The sequence below is a fragment of the Rhinoraja longicauda genome, chromosome 6, assembly GCF_053455715.1.
Source record: "Rhinoraja longicauda isolate Sanriku21f chromosome 6, sRhiLon1.1, whole genome shotgun sequence".
Lineage (NCBI taxonomy): Eukaryota > Metazoa > Chordata > Chondrichthyes > Rajiformes > Arhynchobatidae > Rhinoraja > Rhinoraja longicauda.
In genome coordinates this window covers 27,728,998-27,756,384 of record NC_135958.1, presented here as the reverse complement: position 1 = coordinate 27,756,384, position 27,387 = coordinate 27,728,998, and the positions used below count along the sequence as shown (strand labels likewise).

At 38.5% G+C, this 27,387-nt stretch overlaps 1 protein-coding gene across 2 annotated transcripts in view; it reads left to right on the top strand.

Moving 5' to 3' along the window:
* wwox (WW domain containing oxidoreductase) overlaps positions 1-27,387 on the top strand; it is an 881,881-nt gene that overhangs the window by 56,559 nt on the left and 797,935 nt on the right. For both annotated transcript variants that reach the window (XM_078401744.1, XM_078401743.1), the window contains exon 5: positions 11,328-11,434. In XM_078401744.1, coding sequence (XP_078257870.1) covers positions 11,328-11,434 — 107 coding nt within the window. The remainder of the gene's footprint in view (positions 1-11,327; positions 11,435-27,387) is intronic.

Genomic DNA, 27,387 nt, shown 5'->3' with positions numbered 1-27,387 from the left:
GAAATTAACAGCAATATTTTGTGCTAAGTTTTGAATGCCCATATCTATGAAGACACAGAGTGCTGGAGTAGCTCACCGGGTCGGGCAGAATATGGATCTCCATGTTCTCCTGAGATGCTGCCTGACCCGCTGAACTACTCCAGCACTCTGTCTTATGATTTTAAAATCTTGGTAATGGTCGAATGAGGTAGATATTTTGATCTTGGTAATCTCTGTGGGCAAAGGGGATGTTGAATATTGTTTAACATCAGCAGCACAGTGCATCTCCACATCACAGTACATTCTTACCTGCCAGAGATACAACTTCCATTAGTGTAACACACACAATGGTGGATTTTCCAACGCAGACTTCTTATGCAGACTAGGGCGGCACAATGGCGCAGTGATAGAGTTGCTGCCTGACAGCGCCAGTAGACCCGGGTTCGATCCTGACTATGGGTTTTGTCTGTACGGAGTTTGCACGTTCTTCCTGTGACTGCTTGGGTTTCTTCCGAGATCAACGATTTCCTCCCACACTCCAAAGGCAGGTTTGTAGGTGAATTTGCTTAGCATAAGTGTAAATTGTCCCTCATATATTTAGGATAGGACAGCAGACTCTTGAAAAATACCACCATTACAGATTATTTAAAATCTTCCAAGTTCACTGGAAGGTTAAGCAGTCCAATTTCAGTGGCCTGTCCCAGGGCAACATTGCCATTGAGGCCCTGCTTGCACTCAGATGGCTACGCAAGGCAGGCCATGTTCTCCGCATGTCTGAACAACACGTTCCTGAAGTGGGCATTATTATGAGTCATGAGAAGAGATAGAAAGGCAACATATCATTGATTCTCCAATGAAGAGATTTAAGGATATGCTCAAAAGCTCCTGAAAGAAATAAAACATCCCCAAATGTCTCCAAGGACTCTGCCCCATGGCTACTCGATGTTGGTTGTCAGGACAGTATTGAGAACCTTGAGTCAATCCATTGGGAGCACACAGAGTCCCTGTGTAAAAGGGAGTACAGTACTTCACAAACCACCCACCTAGTTGCTCTGTCAGCCATCACATACCTAATTGGTGGAAGGGTTTCCAGGTCTCACTTTGGCCTCATTAGTTATCAGAGAACCTACAAAACTGAAGGGGAAATAAGTCATTCTCAATCCCGAGGGACTGCTGAACAAGAAGAAACACATCCATTCCATTCTTGGTTATAAAATATAAATTGGGTAATGCTCAGATCTACAAGGAAAGTGAAAGAGGAAATCTGCTCGGATCTTCAAAATGTAAATGGCTTTGAGAGTAAATGCATGGATTATTTTCAATGGTTATTGAATCTGTAATGAGGGCAGTGAATGGAGGGCGAATAAAATTATTTTTCAAACAATATTAGACATTGAATGGTTTACCTCAAGTGACTATTGAATTTATTCATGACATTTAAGCAGGTGTGAGATAAACTTTCAAGTATCAGTATTAAAAGATGTCGGTGACGACCTGAAAAATGGGCTGACAGTCAATAGTTAGGAAGATGGTCCCCAGTGTAGGCATGACTGGCCAAATTATGTTCTCCACTGCTGAGTTCTTGTAATTTAGTATGAATTTGGCAAGAGGTAGGTTTTTGTTACTTTCAGTTAATCTGCAGAATAGTTACTATTATGGCCTGCTAATTAAAAAAAATATAACTATTAAATAAGAAAGCGAAGAGAAATTGACATTCAGGTGTCTGAATGGTGTGTGGCTCAACTTGACATACAGGGTCTGTGCTCTTTGTAAGTGACTTCTGTGCACAATTAATATGATGAAAATAGCATGTGGTAAGATAAGCAGTCACTCTTTCAGCTTTTATGTTCTCAATTTAATGTAGTCTGTCGGGAATGCTTTGCATATCGGTGAGAGGAAATGCTTAAACGGACCCAAAGCTCACAGCCATTCACATTTTATACACTGTAGGCATAAGTGCAGAGACTCTGCATACTGTAATCAGGTTGAAAACACTTACACAGATAATTAACCAATTGTTTACTTATCAATGCTTATCACTTTTCTGAAGTTATTTTACCCAACAGTTCATCTCTCAGATTACCAAGGGAATTTACAAGTTTATTAAAAAGTTTATTTTAATTGATAAATTCTGAAGAATAGTTCAAGTGTGCTGAGTACATTGGTGAAATTTTAATGCAAGGAATGTTCAGTGATTTCTAACAAAGTGATGAGAAATGGGAATGTGATTATGGTGAAATATTACCAAGTTTATAATGCATGTATTTCTGACACATATGTTAGGAGTGTTTATTAGGAGAGAAGTTATCTCTCACAGAATTGTTTTCCCCACATGCTTTTAACTTTGTGCATTCCAAATACAGTCTCTCAAATAAATCCTGAAAAATAATCTGAAACTTCTAAACTTAACTGAGTTAGATTTGATTCTGAATTGGCATCGTCGAAGGATATATGCTTATGTTTCATTTTGGGATTTAAATGCATAATGAATGTTGATTTTCCAATAAAAGGGAAAAATATATAGAGGCTGGAAATCTGAAATGAAAGAAGCAAATGCTGGTAACACTCATCAGGTCAGGCAGCATCTGTTGAAAGAGAAACGGTCAACATTTGCAGTCCAAGGCCCTTTGTTAGAACTAGAAAGTAGAGAAATGAACATTCATTTTTTGTAGAAGAGATCGTGGTAAAGAAATAGGTAGAACAAAGGGAATATCTCTGCGATGATGTCCCATTGGTTAAAGGGGACAGTTACCTGCACATTCAGGTCTTGGTGTGGATAACATACAGTAAATAGCGTGGCTGTGCTACCTGTCGAACAGGCCAGATTATACAAATAGAATATAAACTCTTTCTATTGACATTCAAGTGCAAGAATAATGAAGTGCCGCATCCTTTCAATTTCTTGGGCACTAATGGAAGGATTAAGTCATCCTTTTTTCTAAACAACATAGATCTCCAAAAGAAACTAACAAAAACTAATCTTGTGATCATTCTATTTCTTTTTTTTTGTGGGACAGTATTCTGCAAAAAATGACTGTGCAATGCCCAATACACCTATAACTATATTTCACAAATATTTAAATATGTCCTGAGGCATGATACAATGAGTCATATTGTGCTCAATTTAACACGATTAAGATGAACATACAATCTACCTAACTTTTTTTCGTACAACTACATTATGGTCAGAATTTTTGGAAAAAATTGATGTTCTCCAGGTACAATTAGTAAAATATCTGTAATGTTAACTGAACATGAGTTGCGTGATGGAATTAAATTCAAACCTCAGTCACTCGTACATGTTCTTACTCTGGGGAATTTGTTGGAGTACTTTGAAAAAAGAGAAATTCAGGGTTTCATTGGGAGTAATGCCTTTTTATGAATCAGATAAGCACTTTTGCTAATTATTGGGGAAAAAATAAGGGTAGGGTGGGTCAAAAAACATGACCTTTTCCCATTTGTTTCTGAGTCAATTGAGTTGCATTAGTAGCATGCAGAAAATTGAAGGAGTTTTAGCTCAGTTTACCTCTGACAATGCATTCCGCTAACAACAGTTTAAAAATTACAGCTAATCTTAGGAGATTAAATGGAGAGTAGTAAATTTCATTGCAATTCGTTAACCAAAGAAAAGCAACCCATCAGTATCAGTGGTAGCATTGTATAGCCAACTATATATATATATATATATCGTATGTAAATATGTATATATATATATTTTGTGTGTATATATATATATATATATATATATATATATATATACACATAGTTTGCTATACAACATATGTATATATACAGGTAGAACATGATGCAGCCTAATTGTTGTTAATTGACCCATCAGTGCCATTTATTCTGATTCGGTAACTATTCTCTTAGATCACAACACTTTTGACGTTGTAGTATAAATAACATTATTTTCTCTCTTTGGGTCTGAGTCTGGAAAGTTTTTTCTGTTCTAGTCCCAAGCGAATAGTTGGTGTTAATAGTTTAAAAAATATATAATAAGAAAAAGTGGATTTCAAAATAAGCAAGAGTGGATTGCATTCCATTGGGTTCAAAAGATCAAAAGCTTGCCTCGAGGTTGTGGTTTAAATATACTGTGTACCTACTTAGGATTTGCCTCTCTTGATTGTGTACATTTGAATTATCTTTGAATTCTTTGATATTATTTATTGGGTATCAATATTGCTAGTGTGAGGTAAATGTGGAATCCATTCCCTATTCCCAGTGCTATTCTTGCTGAACGCACCACTGTTGCTAAAGCAGTATCAAAGAAAACTTTAGAATGTTGTTAAAACATAATCAAAGAACATTTTGAGTAGTATTTAGGTATTTGTTTGACAGCTCCCTTCTGCAGTCATTGCAGATAATTGAAGGTTGAAAATGGTTCTCTGCGGTGGGAGGAAAAGCTGTCTTCAGGGATTTCAATGCTGGCAGCCTATCCGTAAGTGAGCATAAATCAGCAAATTTTAACCACTATTTCAAGTTGTAGTATCTCTGTTTATGCATTGGCTTACCCACCGCTATGGGTACCCCTTAGCTGGGAATACTAATTTTGAGATAAATATACATATCACCTTCTTGGGCTTATTAATCATGAATAATTATCATTTCCTCTTTTAGAGCATTTCTAAGAGGACTTTCTGTTGTACATAATGACGTAAAATATCAGTATAAATGACAAAACATATTAATAAGTTCATCAAGTTGATGAAAACATTCAAATCCAGGAGAATTTGTGTTGATTTATTCAAGAAACAAGCAAATGGAACCGCTGAAGATAGACACAAAATGCTGGAATAATTCAGCGGGTCAGGCAGCATCTCTGGAGAAAAGGAATAGGTTGATGTTTTGGGGTCGAGACCCTTCTTCAAATAGAACCTCCCTTTGGTCTGGGGCATATCCCATCATTTTAATTACCACCTTTAGTTTCACTCTTGGCGTACATGTGAAAGAGTGGACAATCAGCACTCTGTTACAATATCCCATTTTTCAGGACCTAATCTGCAGCCTTGGAAGCACATATCAATTTCTTTTTAAATGTGAGCATAACAAAGAATGTTTAATTGATGCTGGAATACTGTGCAAAAATACAAAGATCAGTCTGCAAACGAAAGAAGGGTCCCGACCTGAAGTGTTAACTTTCCAATTCCCTCCACAAATGCTGCTTGACCCACTGAGTTCCTCCAGCAATCTGCTTTTTTTTGTTCACAAACAGGGAAACTGAAGATGGCGATACAAATATTTTCAAGATACACTGGGTCCACACCTAACCATTGTTCACCTGTCCATACTAGTTCTGTGTTATCCCTCTTTCTCATCCACTCCCCACACATTGGGGGCAATTTTGCAGAAAACAATTAATCAACAAACACACATAATTTTGTGAAGTGTGAGGAAACCGGAGCATCCAGTCAGCCACAGACTTGATTCTGTTAGTAAGGCTGACTGTTTGCACGGAGACAACCTCCTGCTGATGTCCACTGTGCCAAAGTGCTGGGATGCCAGTGATTTCAGTAGAATAAAAGATGTACCCCATTGTGAGACTTTAAGCCTATGTTGGGAGGCAATTTCATGATTCGACAGAAAAGGTGAATCTAGCTCTCTGCTGGCAGATTCCTATATTTCTATGGCAGGGTCTGAAAACCTATAGACCCTCATAAATCAAGTGAGACTGAGCAAAGGTGATTTGGCTCTGATCAAATAGCTCAAAAAATAGAAGTGGGGCTCAAAACTTGCCTTGTTGCACAGTTGAGTGTCACAGTGTGGAATATGATGCCACACAGATTTGTCGGTGGAGCAGCGTGGCTCTGATTTTCTCTGCTTATCCGTGGGTTTCTGTAAAATAGGGCATCATTTTCAATTCTGTATCCCATGATCTTTAAACAGTGCAGTATGTGTGTTTCTGGCAGTTCCTAGGCACCTTTGTTCAGTATGTTACTCTTTGGCATGCAGAGCCAAATAAAACTCGAGAGTTTTATATTGGGTGGGGGGGAGTTATAGGGTTTATATTGGGTGGAAGGGGTTAGAAGGTTGTGCCCAGAAAAAGACTTTGAAACTCTTTCAACTGCTTTGAGATTTTATTTGGAAGAAGTCCTGGTCCTTTATGATCAAGATATAAAAAACTATTTTTTTTCAATTCATGTTTTGTTATCATTAAATGAAAACATTAAGATATCAATATTAGTTTTCCTGCTGGGTGAAAGAACAGGTTAGTCTTTAACAGCACTCCTGTGTTGCTAAGGTAATTGGCAGGTATTTTGAAGTTCTGAATGACCAATATTCCAGAGAAAATCTACAGTAGTTTTAACCTGCAAAACCATCTTTTGACAACAGCTTTACTTATACAGTCTTTGAAATGATAGAATATGGATTGTGATCTTGGTTATCTTGGATTATGAATATTTAGAAATATCAGACAAAAATATGTCTCCTGAATAGTATATTGTTGTAGTCATCCCAGTTTTGAATTTTATAATTGATTTTCCTGCTCTGCCTCTTAATTTTTGTGTGCATTTGCTCTTTCCTTCAACTATCAGGTCTGCAGAATTGCTCTTAGGATAATTGAATGAGCAGCCTTCTATTTATGTCCATTTGTTTTGTGCAAATACTTGACTTCAATCCAATATCTCACTATTATAATACAACTAAAATTACAGTTCACTTTGGAGGAAATCACAAGCCTGAAACTGTACTTTAATAGTTTACCAATGCATTTTATAAAATATCATTTAAGTTAAAATGTTCTTAAGTTGGTGAGTTTCCTAACTGTTCATATTGGACTTGTACTGACTGACACAGTATATAGGAGAGTGCTTATTTTACGCATACAGGCTGGATTAAAACCTGGTTTGCCACTGATGCCTAAAAACCATGTCTTGCAGTGCAACCATCTTGCACAAAATTTGTGCAGCTATTAAGTCATAATTTCTTTACCTTGAACCTCAATGACCTAAAGCAATCTCAACAAAAGTGATTGAATGTCATTGCTGGAGTATATATATTAACTTTCATTTTTACAAAGCCATGTGAATGGTCAAAGGTTTTCAAAAGTTGGTAAGTTCAATATCTTGGCAATACTTGTCCGAAATGTTATTCACGTTATTCCCTTTCTCATGTATCTGTACACTGTGGATAGCTCAATTGTAATCATGTATTGTCTTTCTGCTGACTGGTTAGCACCTAACAAAAGCTTTTCACTGTACGTTGGTACATGTGACAACAAACCAAACTCAACTCAACTCAACTCAATACTCTGTCAAGGTCAGTCAACATTGAAGACAAAAGTCAACAACAGGATAATAAAAACCAGCTCTAATTTTGGAAGATTTGGAAGTAAAGTGGGAACGACGAGGAAACGACCTGAACACCAAAGTAAAGGTGTATCGTGCTGTTGTTATACCTACCTTACTCTATGGGTGCGAGGCATGGACAGTGTACAGCAGACATGCCAAACAGTTCCATATGACCTGTCTGCATAGAATAATTCACCTCAAGTGGCAAAACAAGATTCCAGACACACAGATTCCAGACACGGACGTTGCTGAAAGAATCATAGATCAGGTGGGCAGGACATGTCAGAAGAACGTTGGATGACAGTACCAAAGTAACTACTTCACGGAGAACTGGCATAAAGCCAAACGATCACGTGGTGGACAGAAACAGGGATTCAATTATTCATGCAAGCGTAATTCCAGAGGCTTAATCTGGATCTCACCTCAATTGTGGGTCTTGGGTATTGCAGCTTACTCCTTTTTGCCATGTTGGTCTCGCTTGTTTAACTTGGATGTATTGACAGTACCAGGCCTTTCATGTGGTCTATTTTGCTTCTGCTCAGTCACCTTAATGCACATGCTCTTTACATTGTAACAATTTCAGCTGCGACTTCATCAAAACGATCGGACATGTAAAAAGCAATCCGATGGGTGAGATTTCTTATTGAAGTTTTAAGATTCTTTTTGCTTTTGTTGTTAATTACTATGCAACTCCTGAAGCAGAGAGACTTTTCTGTGGCCCATAATCAAGGTGAAATTTGTGTGTGTCTGCGATTTGCCTAATAATAATCTAATAAAAATATTAAAATTGATTTGGAATTAATCTTGGAATTCTTTGAATGTACTAAAATATAACAAAACTTAAATGGCATTTTAGTTACATGTTTTGAGCTCTATCGTGGATAAATCTTTCTTCTGTTCAGAGTCATAGAAACATGGCCTTTGGTCTGAAGAAGGGTCCTGACCCAAAACGTCACTAACCTTTACCCCCAGAGATGCTGCCTGACCCGCTGAGATACTCCAGCACTTTGTGACTATCTTTGGCCAACTTGCCCATGCTCGACCAAGATGCCCCATCTACACTAGTCCCACTTGCCCGCGTTTGGCCCCTATCCCTCTAAACTTTTCCTCTCCATGTTCCTGTCCAAATATCTTTTAAATGTTGTTATAGTGTCAGTCTCCCCTACCTCCTCTGGCGGCTCGTTCCATATACCTACCACCCTCTGAGTGAAAAAAGTCACCAAAATTTTGTTTACACAATTTGTTTACAAAATTTGTTTAACAATTTGCAATTGACAACCTCCTGAAGAATCTGATTGCCAGTGTCTCTATAGTCAGTTTTCTTTTGCCCTGTGAAGAAATATAAGTGGATGTGATTGTCTTTACTTTGGAAATCTATGTTGTTGCTGTTTACACCATCTCCTGCTAAAGCCTAATTTTTTTGGAAACTTGCCAATTTAGACTAATTGCTCTTGTTCTGTTGGATCACAAATTTTACGTTAGTTAGGTGCTAATCCAGGAACATTTGACAATGTACTCATCGCTTTTGACAGCTCCTTTATAAATTGACCCAATTAGTGTAACACACTTAATGTACATGCAACCAGCGTTAACAGCAGACTTGCCTGCTCAGTCAGGTAGTTTTATATTTTTTGTAGTTGTATTTGAATGAAATAGTTAAAACTAATTAAACTAAACCCATGCTTAAATAATCGGACTTTAGCAAATCCTTATTCATTTGTTTTATTAATGTTGTTTTATTAGAAATTGAAGCAAAATTGCTTTGGCAACAGCTGGAAAATATATTTGCCATGTGAAGATAATTGTCTGTGTTTAATTAGTGAAAATACCAAGTTTGCCTAATAATTTATTAACTTGGGATTTTCTTTAAACAAAAGTTGAAAGAAAACTTTTCCAATAATACCTTTAAAGTCCTGCAGTTTTTTGTAATCTGGTTGCGCGTCCATGATCGTCGGATAGACTGTACCAGATAATCTGATACTATTATGCCTTGATTTCATATGGTATTATTAATTCACATTATATACCGATCCTCCCCAACATATGAACGTTTGATTTATGTACAACCCATACATATGAAAGAGTATTTGGGAGACCATTAGGGATGTATCTACATAGGTATATCATTCCTACCTGGTTTAAGATGTTCTTCGATTTTGCAACAATTCACAAATCGATTTCCCGCATTTCTGCTGGTTGTTGATGGAATGATCTTTGTAATTCTGCTTTACAGCCCTTGAAAGAGTGTTCCTCAGGAACATTCTTGAAATAATTACACATTAAATCTCATGATATAATTTGATGATGGTTACCAAGTGGATGGAATTTTTTACAGGAAATACTACCCAATTGAGAATTTTGGGAACATAAGGAACTGCAGATGCTGGCTCTCAAAAAAAGACACAAAGTGAGGGAGTTGCTCAGCAGGTGGTTGGACAAAGGCCGAAGGTGAAAAGACAAAAAGTGTGAGATGAAGATAAAGCCAATTATGAAGCTCTAGAAAGGAATAGAGGTAAAAGGGAGGGGGAAGGCAAAAATGGGTACAAATCCAGGTGGGGTACAGGGAAGAGGAGCAGAAGGGGGAAAAAAAATAGGATATGAGGTGAAGTGCAATGAATATTGGATCATTCTTTGCTGTTGTGCCTTTGGAGACTTCAAAATGCCACATTGCTGCAACCAAGTACTAAGTCCATTCTTTGAGATGACTTTGAGCAATACTACAACTAGTTTGCAGTTTCCACGATGAGCTGCAAGGTCTGGGTTTGAACAATAACTGATGTTTGAAGGAAGAACATCTGTTCGTCACACATTCTATGTGCTTATTAATTTGTGGCCTATTCACAATCTTCAGATAGGCTGCCACGGTTGTGGCTGCCTTGAATTGCAGTCACGGATGGTTATGTTTTAAAAGTGAAAAGATACTCTGAACATGCCGGCTAACCTAAAACCATTACTGGCTCATTAAATTGAAAATTACATCAAATCTCCGATAAGTTTCTTCTGCTTCAGAACCACAATTTTTGCTGGAAACAAGTTATTTTCTTATCGTGGGCAGATTTTAAGATGCACACTTTTGTGACCCTTATCACAGCAAACACAAAACGTAACATGTATGGGTTAATGCTGAGGAATTTTGGAATGGTTCCTAAGGTGCTAAAAAATATTTTATCCCCAAGTATAATTGGAAAGAGAAGAGGAGAGCTAAAGATTGGAAATAGACAGCCACTTCTAAACATTTAGAAAAATACATAAATCTGCAGCAAATTATTACTTTAAGAATTGCCATCCAGATTTTGATAGAAAGTTCCTTTCATTTGCTGTAAAAATGCCTTTAAAGAAGTTATTTGGAAAGGTTGTACAACTGGCAGTTACTGTTAGAGAAATAAATATCTCTGAACCACATCTCATTTATTATGTAGTTTATAAAAACTTTTAAGTGAGACTTCATGTCTCGTATTATCCCTTTGGGTATTTTATTTCCATTGCAAATGGAAACCAATACTGCAACTTTGAAAGCCAGATCCTATATTCAAAATAAAAATTGGGAAATATTCTGAACATACTCTCTCAGAAAAATGTATAGTCATGTGCTAATGACAGTCCTTAGTTTTTCAGTCGTTGACCAGAGCCAGTTTTGTTTCAAAGAAAATTGCTCAGTTAGTTGGACTGATAGGATTTTTACAATTAGGCACTATTATTGGCGAAAATTACCTGACAGATTATTTACTTGCTAGTTAGTTACACTCCAAGGCCTTTGGGTACATTGATCCTTTGAGGTTGCACAGGCACATAGAGAGCATAATGAAATTGGTGAGAAACAACAAACTGCAGATGTTGGTTTACAAATAAAGACACAAAGTGCTGGAGTAATTCGGCAGGTGAGGCAGCATCTGCGGGGAATCAATCCATATTGCTACCTGAGTTACTCTGCCATTTTGTGTCTTGTTTTAAAATGAAATTGTTGCTTATTCAAACAGTGATGTCTAAGAGTATGGAAAGTGTATTTTTCCTTGCTTCAAAACAACTGTGTATACAATAATGCTTTTTTCTTGGTAGGTTATGAAACTGCGCGTTCTTTAGCTTTGCACGGAGCTCACGTTATCTTAGCCTGCAGAAACCGAGCAAGAGCCGCTGAAGCCACAGAAAAGATACTGGAAGAATGGGTGAGTGCTTCTATGATATGTGCAAGCTTTCACTACAATATCTTGATGCTCAAAATATCTTTCAGTAAATGCCACTTTAGTGCGCCAAGATTGGAAGTTTTGCTTCATTTGAAATCCAATAGCAAGAAAGTTGCATTGACAACAGCGTAACTTTTTGTTTTTTTGAAAAGCCCTGAAACTATTTTACTCTTTGTAGATACAAGAAACAGTCACTTATCGCATTAATTGTAGATGCGATTAGCACATTATTTAACCCATTTTGTGACCTCTGTTCCTTGAAAGCAAAGCTCTTTGCCGGTTTTGTTAAATTACCACACATATCTAAGAATTTAATTGAAAATCCCCGCTAACTGGGATTAATCTAAGATGAAAATCATTGAATGGTAAATGTGCAAATTGAATTTCCGGAGAAAAATAAATACAAGTACAATACTATTACTGTATATATTTTTTGAGCATTTGGGTTTGGTAAAATAAGTCGCAGGTCGGTTTCATTAAAAAAAAAACGAAGTACTGGGAACACTGGAGTTGGACTACATCTGTCGGGTTAATGTTTTGGTTTGATGACCTTTATTCAGAACTATACCAATTGTGTTTTTTAACATATTTCCAGCATGTACAGTACTTTTCTTTTGCCCTTTTATTTGTATGTTTGTTTGCTAGGCGATGCAGCCACACGCCAAATGAGCTGACTGCATATTGAATTTTGATTGTTTGAAATGTTAGGAACCTGGCATGGTATGAGAAATGTATAGAGATTCACTGTTTCCCCTCCAAATTGTTATTTTGGTCAAAATTACATGCTGAAATGACACTTTTCTGATGAATGCCACCAGGTAATAGACAAATTGAGGAGGAATGGTTTAAAATGTGCTGGTGTTGCTCCTTTAAGAGCTTTACATAGATTACACACATCACAGAATACTGCGGCATGTTGTCACAACAGCAGCATTACAGTACCCCTGAGCTAGTCAGTTATAGGTAGTTACTAAATAATACATCCTCAACTAATTGGCACAACAAATGTAAACTCCAAAATCATATTGTTATTATACAATGGAGTGCTTTTGTCTGTTGCAATTTGCCAACTTGAAGACTGACGACATGTGGGAGAGAGACAGTAATGGGACAATGCTCTAATATGACTTACATTTCTGCAGGATTGAGATTTCCTCGGGGGAAATTTGTAAGATACTGTCGCAATAAAAATAAAAACCACTGTGCAGCCACTTTTCTTTGCAGTGCCTATTACTGCAGTTTTGTAAACATTTTTATTAGATTGCCAATTTAAAGGAAGCACTATTGCTTCTCAGGGAAATGTGACTACTGTGCAGCTGGTTCTTTTGAGCTCCTGGGATCTGTGGACCAAAAGGCATTCAGACATGTTCTGCCATCACTCAACTTGCTGTTGAAATACTGTCACTACTTTGATTTCAGTGGGAAAGAGTATGTAGGAAAATTAACATAAAAGAAACCATTATAAGGTGAGTTCACTGCGAAGTACATTTGAAACTTCTACAGAGATAAAAATATATTTCAATGCATTTATTTCTGAATTAGTAACTGAACTGAAGAGTTTCAAGTTGCATTATAAAATGAAGATTGTTGCTTTCTTCTGCTTCCCCATCTTCTGTGCAATGGTTGAGTGCAAAATACATTCATGGACTTGATCTTTGAGAAGTCCAGTTCAAATCTACACCATGACGCATTATACGGCAGTTAATTCATCTAATTATTAGACTGCATTAAGTTTCCTTTCATTTAAAAGTGACTTTTTACTTTTTCTCTTTCCTGAGCCAATTGCCAACTGCTAGCAAGACTATGTGAGGTGATACAGCCCTTGCACACTATTGCGTTTCTTAGTCACCCTCTGTAAGATCATTGCTAGCAATTACCTGTCTCATTTTTAAGTTCCCAATCTGTACCCTCCTCTTCCCCAAAGTAGCGAGGTTTTGCTTGGAAGCTCCGAAGTGAAGGAAGGGTATTGTGACTGCCTCTGATTGCAAACTACGTATGCTACATTTCATCTGCAATTCTGAGATACAGTGTGGAAACAGATCCTTCGGCCCAACTGAGTCCACACCGACCATTGATCACCCGTGCGCTATTTCTACTGTACAGTGCCCTCCATAACGTTTGGGACAGACCCATCATTTATTTATTTGCCTCTGTACTCCACAATTTGAGATTTGTAAGAGAAAAAAATCACATGTGGTTAAAGTGCACATTGTCAGATTTTATTAAAGGGTATTTTTGTACATTTTGGTTTCACCATATAAAAATTACAGCTGTGTTTATGCATAGTCCCCCCGTGGCTGGGCACCATAGTGTTTGGGACACATGACTTCACAGGTGTTTGTAATTGCTCAGGTGTGTTTAAATGCCTCCTCCATGCAGGTATAAGAGAGATCTTAGCACCCAGTCTTTCCTCCAGTCTTTCCATCACCTTTGGAAACTTTTATTGCTGTTTATCAACATGAGGACCAAAGTTGTGCCAATGAAAGTCAAAGAAGCCTTTATGAGACTGAGAAAAAAGAATAAAACTGTTAGAGACATCAGCCAAACCTTAAGCTTACCAAAATCAACTGTTTGGAACATCATTAAGAAGAAAGAGAGCACTGGTGAGCTTACTGATCGTAAAGGGATTGGCAGGACAAGGAAGACCTCCACAGCTGATGACAGAAGAATTCTCTCCATAATAAAGAAAAATCCCCAAACACCTGTCCGAAAGATCAGAATCACTCTTCAGGAGTCAGGTGTGGATTTCTCAATGACCACTGTCTGCAGAAGACTTCATGAACAGAAATACAGAGGCTACACTGCAAGATGCAAACCAGTGGTTAACCACAAAAATAGGATGGCCAGATTACAGTTTGCTAAGAAGTACTTAAAAGAGCAACCAGAGTTAGAAACATAGAAACATAAAAAATAGGTGCAGGAGTAGGCCATTCGGCCCTTCGAGCCTGCACCGCCATTCAATATGATCATGGCTGATCATCCAGCTCAGTAACCTGTACCTGTTGCATATCCTTTGCATGCAATGACTGCTTGAAGTCTGCGATTCATGGACATCACCAATTGCTGAGTGTCTTCTCTGGTGATGCTCTGGATTTCTCAATGACCACTGTCTGCAGAAGACTTCATGAACAGAAATACAGAGGCTACACTGCAAGATGCAAACCAGTGGTTAACAAACCAGTGATGTCCTGGAAAAAGGTCTTGTGGACAGATGAGACGAAGATTAACTTATATCAGGGTTATGGCAAGAGCAAAGTATAGAGGAGAGAAGGAACTGCCCAAGATCCAAAGCATACCACCTGATCTGTGAAACACAGTGGTGGAGGTGTTATGGCCTGGGCATGTACGGCTGCTGAAGGTACTGGCTCACTTATCCTCATTGATGATACAACTGCTGATGGAGTAGCATAATGAATTCTGAAGTGTATAGATACATCCTATCTGCTCAAGTTCAAACAAATGCCTCAAAACTCATTGGCCAGCAGTTCATTCTACAGCAAGATAATGACCCAAACATACTGCTAAAGCAACAAAGGAGTTTTTCAAAGCTAAAAAATGGTCAATTCTTGAGTGGCCATGTCAATCACCCGATCTGAACCCAATTGAGCATGCCTTTTATATGTTGAAGAGAAAACTGAAGAGGACTGGCCCGCAAAACAAGCATAAGCTAAAGATGGCTGCAATACAGGCCTGGCAGAGCATCACCAGAGACACCCAGCAACTGGTGATGTCAATGAATCACAGACTTCAAGCAGTCATTGCATGCAAAGGATCTGCAACAAAATACTAAACATGACTACTTTCATTTACATGACATTGCTGTATCCCAAACATCATGGTGCCCTGAAATGGGGGCACTATGTATAAATACTGCTGTAATTTCTACATGGTGAAACCAAAATGTATAAAAATGGCCTTTATTAAAATCTGACAATGTGCACTTTAACCACGTGATTTTTTGCTATTACAAATCTCAAATTGTGGGAGAACAGAGGCAAATAAATAAATGGTGGGTCTTTGTCCCAAACATTATGGAGGGCACTGTATGTTCTGCACAAGAGCCTTAATATTATCAAAGGCAATTAACCTACAAACCTGCATATCTTTGGAACGTGGGAGGAAACCAGAGCACCTGAAGAAAACCCACGCGGTGATAGGGAGAATGTACAAACTCCGCACAGACAGCCCTGATGGTCGGGATTGCACCTGGGCTGCTGGCGCTGTGAAGCAGTAGCTCTACCACTGCGCCACAGTGCCACCCTAATTCACTTTCCTGAGCCAATAGTTTTGATTTATATGACATTGCATATTTAAGAAGTAAAATTGTGGAATTATTGCTCTGTGTGAAATGGTGCAATAGCCATTAAAAATTATGAAGATACATGTTCCATTTCTGTTTTAGCCAGTTTTTTGCATTTTTATGAAGAATATTAGATTTTTATCCAAAGTAGCTTTTGTTACTTAAAAATAATGCAGCACCACTTAAAAACCAATTAGCTTTGTATATAATTTACTTATAATTACAAATGTATTTCAGGCAGAATGACATGTTAACAGTTATTGATTTATTTATAAAATCATAAGTGTATTGTACAGTTTGATACTGGTGATACACATCAACCAAGAGAATGAATTTCATTGCAAATTTTACTTGTTTTAATTCCAAATAAAGTGATATTTGGTTTGTTAAGACGTTGCAAACATTTTAATGTCAAAAAAGTGGATGGGGATAGGGTTTAAGTACAATTACAGTAAATGGTTTATCTGGCCTACCATCTTAAGATGACAAACACCTATTTTGGGAATAGTCAATTAAGATCCTCTGGCTGTGTGACAAATGTATTTTATGGTGGACGTGATGCATTTATGCAAACTAAACATTTGCAATAAAGTCTTGCTTTTAGAATATTTTTATTAAAAATAAAATGGATTAGTGATATCATTTTGTCATCACCAATTTCTTTGTAGTGCCAATTATAGCATTAAGTGTTGTGCCTAAAAATAAAGCAGCATTTCATCATGGAGAACTATGTTGAGATTTGGGATTTTTAGTTTCTATTTTTTGTGTTTTTTTAAAGAGCAAGAATTTATTTTCTAAACATAGATTTAGCTCATTGTGTTTTCTGGATGATTGCTTTTGACAACCCCATTGATGCCAAATATACATGATTAATCAAACCTTGTCACTGTAATGGGGAACATCAGTGCAAAAGTTATGACAGTATCAGGTTGCATTAATAATATCCATTGCTGGAATCCATTGAGTTCCTCAACATTGCCAGTCCTCCTTATTAAAATCCAATTTCCTGTACAAATGGCCACTGTTACAGTTGATTTGGCAAGCATAACTACAGTGGCTGATACTTGTTTCCAGTATTAAGCAATGGTAAAGGTTTAAAAATAAACCAACATAACATGTCTGCGCTCACTTCAACAATGAAACACCTATTTTAATTGAGATCCTTCAGTAAAATCTGAATATTGATTCCCCTTTGAGACTGTTCCTAGGTTTAGTCAGATCCTGATTAACCTCATCTTCACTCGATCTGTGTTGTTGCATCTAATGTGCCTGTAAAGCTGCAGCAAATAAGATTTTCATTGTTTACATTTATATGCAGTGCGTAAGACAAATAAATAAACAATAAACATCTTTAATCCAAGTTCTTGATCTTGTCAATATTGCATCAATATTCAGCACAGACATAATTACTTTTCTATTCCAGGGTGGCACAGTGGTGCAGCTTTAGAGCCGCTGCTTCACAGTGGCAGAGATCCTGGATCGATACTGACATGCATTTACATGTTCTCCCTGTGACCGGAGAACATGCATGTTCTCCCTGGAGGTTTCCTCCGTATGCTACGGTTTCTTCCCACATCCCAAAGATGTGCGTGTTTATGGATTAATTGGCCTCTGTAAATTATGCCCATGTATGTCGTGAGTGGATGAGAATTTGCGATAAAAATTGAACTAAGTCACCACAGTTTTATCCATTTTCTGTCCTCGCTTCCAATGTTTCGTACCTTTAACTTTTAACTTCTGTCCTATCTATTCAGCTTACTGTCCCTCTCTGTCATTGGCAAACATAATAATACAACAATGTACAATTAATTTGTTCTTGATGTATGGTGATAAATGGAGGTCAAATCCTAAATCCACGAGGAAGACCGCTTGTCAATGTCTCACCGATTGAAGTACACTCCTTTTCTCTGTCCTCTTTCTGATTTTCTCATCCCAAGTTCCTTGGTTCTCTATTTTACCACCCTGCTCATGTTTTTAGGGGCTTTTTTTTGGAGACTTGCTTTCCAAGAATTTGTTCATAAAATCTTCAGTAATTTTAAATTTAACCGATCTCCAATTGATATATTGCCAAAGCTCAATTATTGTATTGCATTTATCTTCTACCGCAGCATGGTTTTGATAATGCTATTTTTAAGTAAATCATGCTCTGAAGCTTTACATGTATGCACTAAATGTATATAAATCAATGTGTTGTGCTAATCTATCCACATTCTGTGGTGGTAAGGATGGTGCAAGTCTCATGCACTTGCCATGAAGTGTCTTATCAGGATTCATGGCTGGGTGGCTAGATTGGTATGCTTACTGAAGCATTGTGGAAAATAAGGACTCCTCAGAAGAGACAGAGTTGGTTTGTAGAATCAAGGTTTCAAGGTCAGTTTATTGTCACATGTACCAATTAAGATACAGTGAAATTTGAATTACCATACAAGACACACAACCACTTAAAAGTCAACATTAACATCCATCACAGTGGATTCCACATTCCTCACTGTGATGGAAGGCAATAAAGTTCAAACTTGTTCCTCTTGTTCTCCCGCGGTTGGGGCAGTCAAACCATCCGTAGTTGGGACGATCAAAGTTCCCGTAGCCGACGATCATAGCCCCTGTCGGAGTGATCGAAACTCCCGCGTCGGGGCGGTTGAAACTCTCCGCGGCATTCAGCTCCCAAGTCGGTCTCTTACCAGAGAACGTGGGCTTCACGATGTTAAAGTCCACTTCAATAAAAGTGAACTTTTATTCACTTTTATTACCCCCCCGCGGTTGGAACTTTGATTCCCGGCAAAGGGATTGCAAGCTCTGCGCTGCCAACTCCACAATGTTAGGCTGCAGTGGGGACGAAGATACGATACGGAAAAAAAATCGCATCTCTGTCGAGGTAAGAGATTGAAAAAAAGTTCCCCACCCCCCAACATAAAACAAACCAAGAAACACTAAAACATACTTTTAAACACATACTAAAAACAAAAAAAGTCCAAAAAATGAACCATGGTCTAGTAAAGAAATTGTAGAAAATGTTGGTGAAATAGTCGCTTATTATTGACAACAAGCTAAAGTTGGCCGTTGAATATATATTCTTACTCATATTATTGAAGTGGATTATGCAAGGGAATTCTGGAAAACTGGAATATTTCCTTCTTATTTTGCAGCAATTGAAAACTTATTTTTTCAAGGTTATTTCTATATAACAGTGTTGTACCATTGAACAATGAGGTACGGAAGGATGATTGTTAAATTTGCTGATGACGCAAAGGAAGGTAGAAAAATAAATAAGGAAGCTACACGGTGAAGCAGGTAGAGTAAAATATATGACAAATGGAGTGCAAAATGGAGTGAAATTGTCTATTTTTGCATGAGAAGTAAAAATAAAAGAGGAAGTTGAGATAGTTGCAAGGCAACGAGATGCCGAGGGATCTGATTGTTGAAGTGCACGATTCGCAAAAGGCTAGTTTGCAAGAACTGCAAGTAATTAGAAAACCTAACAGAGTATTTTCATTTCTTGTTTGGAGAAATGAATACTCAAGTTGGAAGGCTGTACATTAGTCATATGGGGTATTGGAGACTACATCTGAGGTACTGCATCCTAGGGTACTTAAGGAAGTGGCTCAAGAAATCGTGGACGCATTGGTGATCATTTTCCAATGTTCTATAGATTCAGGATCAGCTCCTGTGGATTGGAGGGTAGCTAATGTTATCCCACTTTTTAAGAGAGAGAGAAAACGGGAAATTTGGAGGTGATAGACCAGTTAGCCTGACATCAGTGGTGGGGAAGATGCTGGAGTCAATTATTTAAAAGAAGAAATTGCAGAACATTTGGATAGCAGTAATAGGATCGATCCAAGTCAGCATAGATTTACGAAGGGGAAATCATGCTTGACTAATCTTCTGGATTTTTTTGAGAATGTAACTATGAAAATGGACAAGGGAGAGCCAGTGGATGTAGTGTACCTGGACTTTCAGAAAGTCTTTGATAAGGTCTCACATAGAAGATTAGTGGGCAAGATTAGAGCACATGGTATTGGGGGTAGGGTGCTGATATGGATAGAAAATTGGTTGGCAGACAGGAAACAAAGAGTAGGGATTAATGGGTCCCTTTCAGAATGGCAGGCAGTGACTAGTGGGGTACCGCAAGGCTTGGTGCTGGGATCGCAGTTATTTACAATATACATTAATGACAGATGAAGGGATTAAAAGTAACATTAGCAAATTTGCGGATGACACAAAGCTGGTGGCAGTGTGAACTGTGAAGAGGATGCTATGAGGATGCAGGGTTACTTGGACAGGTTGTGTGAGTGGGCAGATGCATGGCAGTTGCAGTTTAATGTGGATAAATGTGAGGTTATCCACTTCGGTGGTAAGAACAGGAAGGCAGATTATTATCTGAATGGTGTCAAGTTAGGAAATGGGGAAGTACAAAGAGATCTGGGTGTCCTTGTTCATCAGTCACTTAAAGTTAGCATGCAGGTACAGCAGGCAGTGAAGAAAGCCAATGGCATGTTGGCCTTTATGACAAGGGGAGTTGAGTACAGGAGCAAAGAGGTCCTTCTGCAGTTGTACAGGGCCCTAGTGAGACTGCACCTGGAGTACTGTGTGCAGTTTTAGTCTCCAAATTTGAGGAAGGACATTCTTGCTATTGAGGGCGTGCAGCGTAGGTTCACTGGGTTAATTCCTGGAATGGCGGGACTGTCGTATGTTGAAAGGCTGCAGCGACTAGGCTTGTATACGCTGGAATTTAGAAGGATGAGAGGGGATCCTATTGAAACATATAAGATTATGAAGGGATTGGACACGTTAGAGGCAGGAAACATGTTCCCAATGTTGGGGGAGTCCAGAACCAGGGGCCACAGTTTAAGAATAAGGGATAGGCCATTTAGAACGGAGAAGAGGAAAAACCTTTTCAGTCAGAGAGTTGTAAATCTGTGGAATTCTCTGCCTCAGAAGGCAGTGGAGGCCAATTGTCTAGATGCTTTCAAGAGAGAGCTAGATAGAGCTCTTAAAGACAGCGGAGTCAAGGGATATAGGGAGAAGCCAGGAACAGGGTACTGATTGTGAATGATCAGCCATGATCACATTGAATGACGGTGCTGGGTCGAAGGGCCGAATGGCCTACTCCTGCACTTGTTGTCTATTGTCTATACTGGTTTCTTTGTTTAAAGAAGATGTTAGTGTGTTGGGAGCAACGTAAATAATCTTTATTGGATTCGAATGGGTGAGATGTCGAATGAGAAAAGGTTGGACAAGCTAGGCTTGTATCCACCGAAGTTCAGAAGAATCTTTGTAATTCTTTTGCTCAAAGGAAGCAGAGGTCTGGAATATTTTTCGTAGAGAAATAGATTGCATCCTGGTAAGTAAATGAGTAAAATATTTACTGGTAGACAGGGATGCAGAATTGAAGATTTGCTATGATCAGCCATGATCTTCTGAAATGTTGGAGCCGATATGAGGGAATGATTGGCCTACTTCTGTTCCTAATCTGTACTTTACATGAAATTTGGTGTGTTTTGACAATAGCTTGTGCTAAAATCGTTATATCTCAGAAGGAAACCATTCAACTCTTCATGCTAATGCCATCTATTTAATGGGACCTGATATATTTCAAGGTGCAATTTGAATACTTGATTTTTCTTCACTGGATAAGAAATTTTCATTGTTCCTTATGCTGAGCTATTGCAGACTGAGCAAAACACAAAATGCTGGCGGAACTCAACGAGTCAGCTGGCATCTGTCGAGGGAATGGACAGGCGACGGCAGACTCTGACGAAGGGTTCTGACCCACCCGTGGAGGGAAATAAACAGTGATATTTTGGGTCGGGATGCCTCTTCAGACTGAATGGTGTGAAATATTTGGCTGTATGACTTGGCCAGCCGGTCAGGTTGGACCCAAATCACAGCAGAAATGGCAAGTTTGGTTTGCTGAATGTTGGGGGAAATTTCTATTTCAACAGCATGACATTCTGCGAGGGTTGTGGCCTTTGGAACTAAACCCTAGCAGCGAGTATTGATGGACAAGTAATTTGAACCATCATCCTATAGTAAGATGGGAATGAAGATCTGGATACATTTACAAGTGACTGTTTTTGATTTATGCCAATAATTTGTTCACCTTTGGAATATTGTATGTGGATCAGCGTACTGTACTTATAGTGTAATAATCATCTGATAATCATCAGGCTGATCTTCTATTATCTTGTATCTGATATCAGTTGTGCAGAGAGGGAGGAGGATGAGAGAATCATAAAGCCATTTCCTGCAGATGCTTAAAATCCGAAACAATAGAAGTATTTGAAAACACCAATTGAAAACACTCAGGTCGAGGTGCACTGTAGGAGAGAAGTGGGAAGTATTTGCATTGCGGGTCAATGACTTTAGTTGAGATTAATACTATCTTTAAACAAACACAAAGTGCTGGAGGAACATGATCTAGAGAACATGCATCTGTGACATTTCGGGTCGTGACCTTTCTTCAGACTGTTCTCCATGCTCTCTGGAGATGCTGCCTGACCTGCTGAGTTACTCCAACACTTTGTGTCATTTTCTGTAAGCCAACATATGTTGTTCCTTGTTTCTACTTCTTAATATTATTTCCTTCTGTCTGCAGATACTGCCTGATATGATGAGTGTTTTCATTATTTCCTTTATTTTATAGCAGAAATTACAAGAGTGGATTTTGTTAAAACATTCAGGATCAGAATGGATATTGATAGGTTGAATCATGAGAAGTTCTCTAATGTGGCTGGGAAACACATACTTACCCTATGAGCCCAACAGAAGTTAATAATATCAGTATTTACTTAAAAAGGAGCAAGGTGGACATTTGTTGATAAGATTGACGAATGAAAACTTATTTTTCTTTCACTGAACTCTGGGGCTGAATAAATGGTGTACGATTGTCTTTTCCAGTTTGATTTATACCTGTATTTTGCAAATTCTTATTCTGGAATTGGGAGTCGACAACATTAAGATGTTCAAGTGATTTCCATACGCAAAACGATTATTGCATGTTGTACATTACTAAAAGAGACCAGTTTGCCATGCAATGGTGTTGTCATTTTTCAGACCTGGGTAGTTGTGGTATGGAATGCCATACACTAGTAAATTAGTACAATTATAAAAACATTAAAGAGGTATCCTAAACTCATGATCTACCTCTTTCAAAATAGACTCGGCCACTACATTATTTTTACTTGAACATGTTATTTACTTGAAAAATACATCAAGCTTCCAATAGATTTTATTCAGTATGAATACAAGCATTTTTTCCTTTAAATACCAGTCATTTGGGACTTCATATTGCAGTGCAACTGATGAATCATTTGTAACTTGCTATATGGAACTCTTTAAATGCTTCTCTATTATAGCCTTGTTGTGCAGTATTGAGAGAGCTAATTAACTTTGATTACTGCACTAATATTATGGCACATTGACAATTGTGCAGATTTATGACCATGGGAAAGAAAACAAATGAAATGCAGGTGCTGGAGCAGAAAGAATAAGCTACTATGTTACAGAACTTTAATTACTAGGAATATGTAGTCAGGAGAAAATCACTTGATTAATTACAGGATGCTAAATTTCCGTGCAAAACCAAGCCACTCTGTAGAGAATGATCATAGAACCCAAATTCTGTTAATTTAAAAAAGAATAAACCCCGTACTCCACAACTTATTTCATTTATAATATCTTCTAAGTTTTTGACTTTATTTAATGATGTCATCATGAATTGTTCTAAAAGTCTCACCATGTGGAAGGGCTCTCTTACGAATGAAAGTTGCTGAACAACCTGGTTGAAACTTACACGTTGCCTTTGACAATGTCTATCTGAACTTCTGTCCAATTCTGCAACTTCATGAAAACTCGTGATTAGCAAATGGGGTTGAAAAAGAAAAGTTGAAGTGGTTTATTGATTTGATCCACAACAAAAGAGGAATGACGTGAAGACTTTAAAGAAATTGACTGGTAAGTTTTCTGCTTTTCACCAATGTTAAGCCTGCAGGGAAAAAAAAATCAAGAGACTGATTGATTAACTGATTCACAAATGGAACTCCCTAGCCTACAAAGAGTACAAATGTGGTGTCAGATCTAATTTACGGAATGCTCAGGAGCTCTATTGGCCTCCCTTGACACATTTTAAACCTACTTGACCTCAATTTAACTGTTTAGAGAGTGAAACTCCATTCCCTCTATTCTCTAAATGTTTAAACTTGAAGCATGTAGCGTGTTCTAAGTATGCATGTCCAGACCTGACAGTTGAAGTTTGAGCCATTTGGGAATCAAGTTTTGTAAGCAGTGTTGTGCCTAACAGGAGATGAGTGTTCAGCTGTTATTTTCATTATAATTCTGAAAGCTGCCATGTAAATGAATCCAAGGTGAAGTGTGAGAATGCTTAATTGGCTGAGACAATTGTCATGACATGATGGCAGAAGCAACCTAGACTTATGACGGATGCTACTTTACCTTAACATAGTTAGATTCTGCAGAACACTGAATTTTGCACATTGCCATTTATCACAACAGTATCATGCCCATTTGTCCCTTATATCAAAATATATAGGGAAAAATAAAAGAAGGTGGAAAGTTACAATATTTTTGAAGAGTTTGTTATCAACGGTCCCAAACAGATATGAATACAGGTCATCCCCAATTTGGGAATGTCCGAGTTATGTACAGATTGTACAAGCGATTGAGAGTTGTGGAGAGCAGCAGGATAGATTTGCCAGCTATTGCAGGACTGCAGGCATCTTCTTCCTTATGCGAATTTGATTCTGACTTGTGAACGATATGTTTTTCTAACCGTTCACAGGAATGGAACTCAGCCATAATCTGCAGAGGACCTGCGATACATTTTCATGAGATGTACCCTTGAGAATTATTGATACATGCTTACTCAAATGTTCTCAATCGTGAACTGTCCGGGTTACGAACAGTGCACAATAAATTTCTGATTTACTTACTGTTACAGAAATTTGTGACTTGTGAACTGTGAACAATTCACAAAAAAATTCTGACTTAAGAACTGTACAGGTTACTGTCTGGATTATGCAGGAAAATTTCTGTCTGTGTCTTCCAACGAAAATTTCCAGGGAAAATACTGGCTGCGTTTTCTGGGGAAAATTTCTGACTTGCAAACTGTCACAGAAATTCTGACTTGTGAACTGTGAACAGTTCATAGAATATTTCTGACTTGTGTACTGTCCTGGTTACGAATAGTTGACAGGAATGGAACTCTGTCCTAATCTGGGGACAACCTGTGTGACATTTTCACGAGATGCAATTCTTGAGAATTATAGATACATTCAAACTAATTTTTTTCCATTGAAAGTAAATGAGGTTTCCTTTAATCTGATTAGAAAAGAAGACACAGGTAGATTGCTGTCGTAACACGGGACTCCATGTCCACCAAGATGGTTGCTTGAAATTACAGTATAAAAGTCTATATGATAGCTTGCCGTTTGCCTGCGGCTTGCCTGCAGTCCGTCTGTCTTTTGTGTTTTTTGTTGTTTTTGTCTGAATTGTAGTTTTAATATGATGTAGTGTTGTATGTTATGTTTGGGGGGGGGGGGGGTGGGAGGGAACGGGAACTGTAACATTATCTCTCCCGAACGGAGACGTGACCTTTGTTTCTGTGTCGTGTCTCCGTTCCCGTTGCTGCCTACCACCGGCCATGCACCTGGGACCACCTGGGGCTCTGGTTCGCAGAGCCCACGGCCCGGACTCACCACCTGCGGCGCTGGCTGCCTGCGGATGCTGCGGGAGCGGCTGCGATTCGTCTCCGGAGGCTCCGGCGCGGGCCGCTTGGACGTCGGAAGCCCGCAGGCCCCTGGATGGGGGCCGACATCGGGAGCTCCGGCAGCGGCAGCGGCAGCGTGTTCGCCCGCCCCGAATCGCGGGGCTTGGGTCGGCCCGCCACGGACCTTTCACCGTCCGGCGCGGCCTGAAATAGGCCGTGGACCTTTCACCGCCCAGCGGGGGCTTCAATATCGGGAGCCCCGACCGCCCCGACGTGGCAACTCCAACAGCCTGACCGCGGGACAAGACGGCAGGGGAGAGAAAAAGACATTTTTGGCCTTCCATCACAGTGAGGAGGGACTGGAGGAGACTCACTGTGATGGATGTTTCTTTTTGTTTGGTGTTAGTTGTGATTGTATGTGTTATTGCATTTTTATTGATTAATCTTATTGGTCTTATTGTTTAACTGCGGGTAATGTTTCATTTTACTACACATTTATGTGTATGTAACAAATAAACGACTATTGACTATTGACTATCTCTCCCTGCAACATTAACCGTTCTTTCTCCCAGATGCTGCCTTATTTGCTGGCCATTTCCAACATGTTCTGTACTGTAATCAAAATATCGAAATTACTTGGTTTGTCATAGTTAATCAGATAATAATCACAATAAATGGACATTTTAATTTCCGAACTCTTTAGTACCAATCCTTTACCAGGATTCAGCATTTTCATTCTTCTATCTTAATAGGATGTTACTTAACTTTTCAGAGTATTTCTGTCATTTTCTGCCTTTACTATGTGAGATACGGTATTGTCGATTATCAACAACTTGCGGTTCATTAGCTGGTGATAATACAGTTAAATGCTGAAGCGAAATATTAATATTTCAGTCATTGGAAAGCTGAAAATTAAAGCAGAAATGTTTCTCAGATTCAGTTCAATTTAGTTCATTGTCATGTGCACCAAGCTACAATGAAAAGCTTTTTGTTGTGTGCTAACCAGTCAGCAGATAGACAATACGTGACTAACCAGTCAGCTGAAAGACAATACATGACGGATAAGGCATCATGTAGAAAAAATAACTATCAGTCAAATCTATTTACGGCAAAAAAACATTTGGACAGGATCATGGATAGGAAAGGATGAGAGGGATATGGGTCAAACATGGGAAATGGGACAAGCTTCAATGGGGCCTCTTGGTTGTTATGAGCGAGTGGGCCCCTGTGTCAGTACTGTATGACAGTGCCAGATGCATGGAATAATAGAAAAGGAAAAAAATACGCCGACACTGGCAAAGGAATAGAAAGAGGCATGATCAGTTGACTAATATAAGGAAAATAAAGGATTAATGAGAAATCAATTATGTACACAAGCCAAGGAGACTGCGAATGGCCATGAGTGGAAATGAAGCTTGGACAACTAGCAGTGTGGTTGGAGTAAATGAGCATCAATTTGAGAAATAGGCTTCAGGCTCATTGTCGTTTTTGTATTTTTTATTATCTGTTGGCAGGTTGGTATTTTCATTTATATTTTTACTTAAATTGAAAGGTAAATTACTTTTATTCAAAGTCATTTTACCCACTGTAGTCCAGGAAATTGTTGGATAGGAAAATTGAATTGATAACCTTGGAGATATGTTCTTAAGCTGTCGGGACAAATATGTACAGGCAGAAAGTGTTGCTCAGGAAGAGTGGTCAGAAAACAGCCTTTTCGGTATGAAATATAAGTAAAGCTGGAGGAAGAAGGGATATATGCAGCTGCGTTATAAAACAATTGCGATTGCAATGGGAACACAGTAAGATGGACGCTCATTGTAGAATTTGGGTGATGCAATATTCATGTGTCAAATTTCAACTAGAACTTAAGTATTTGAAGTTTGGGGGAAGAAAATGCTTCAATGATCGTCA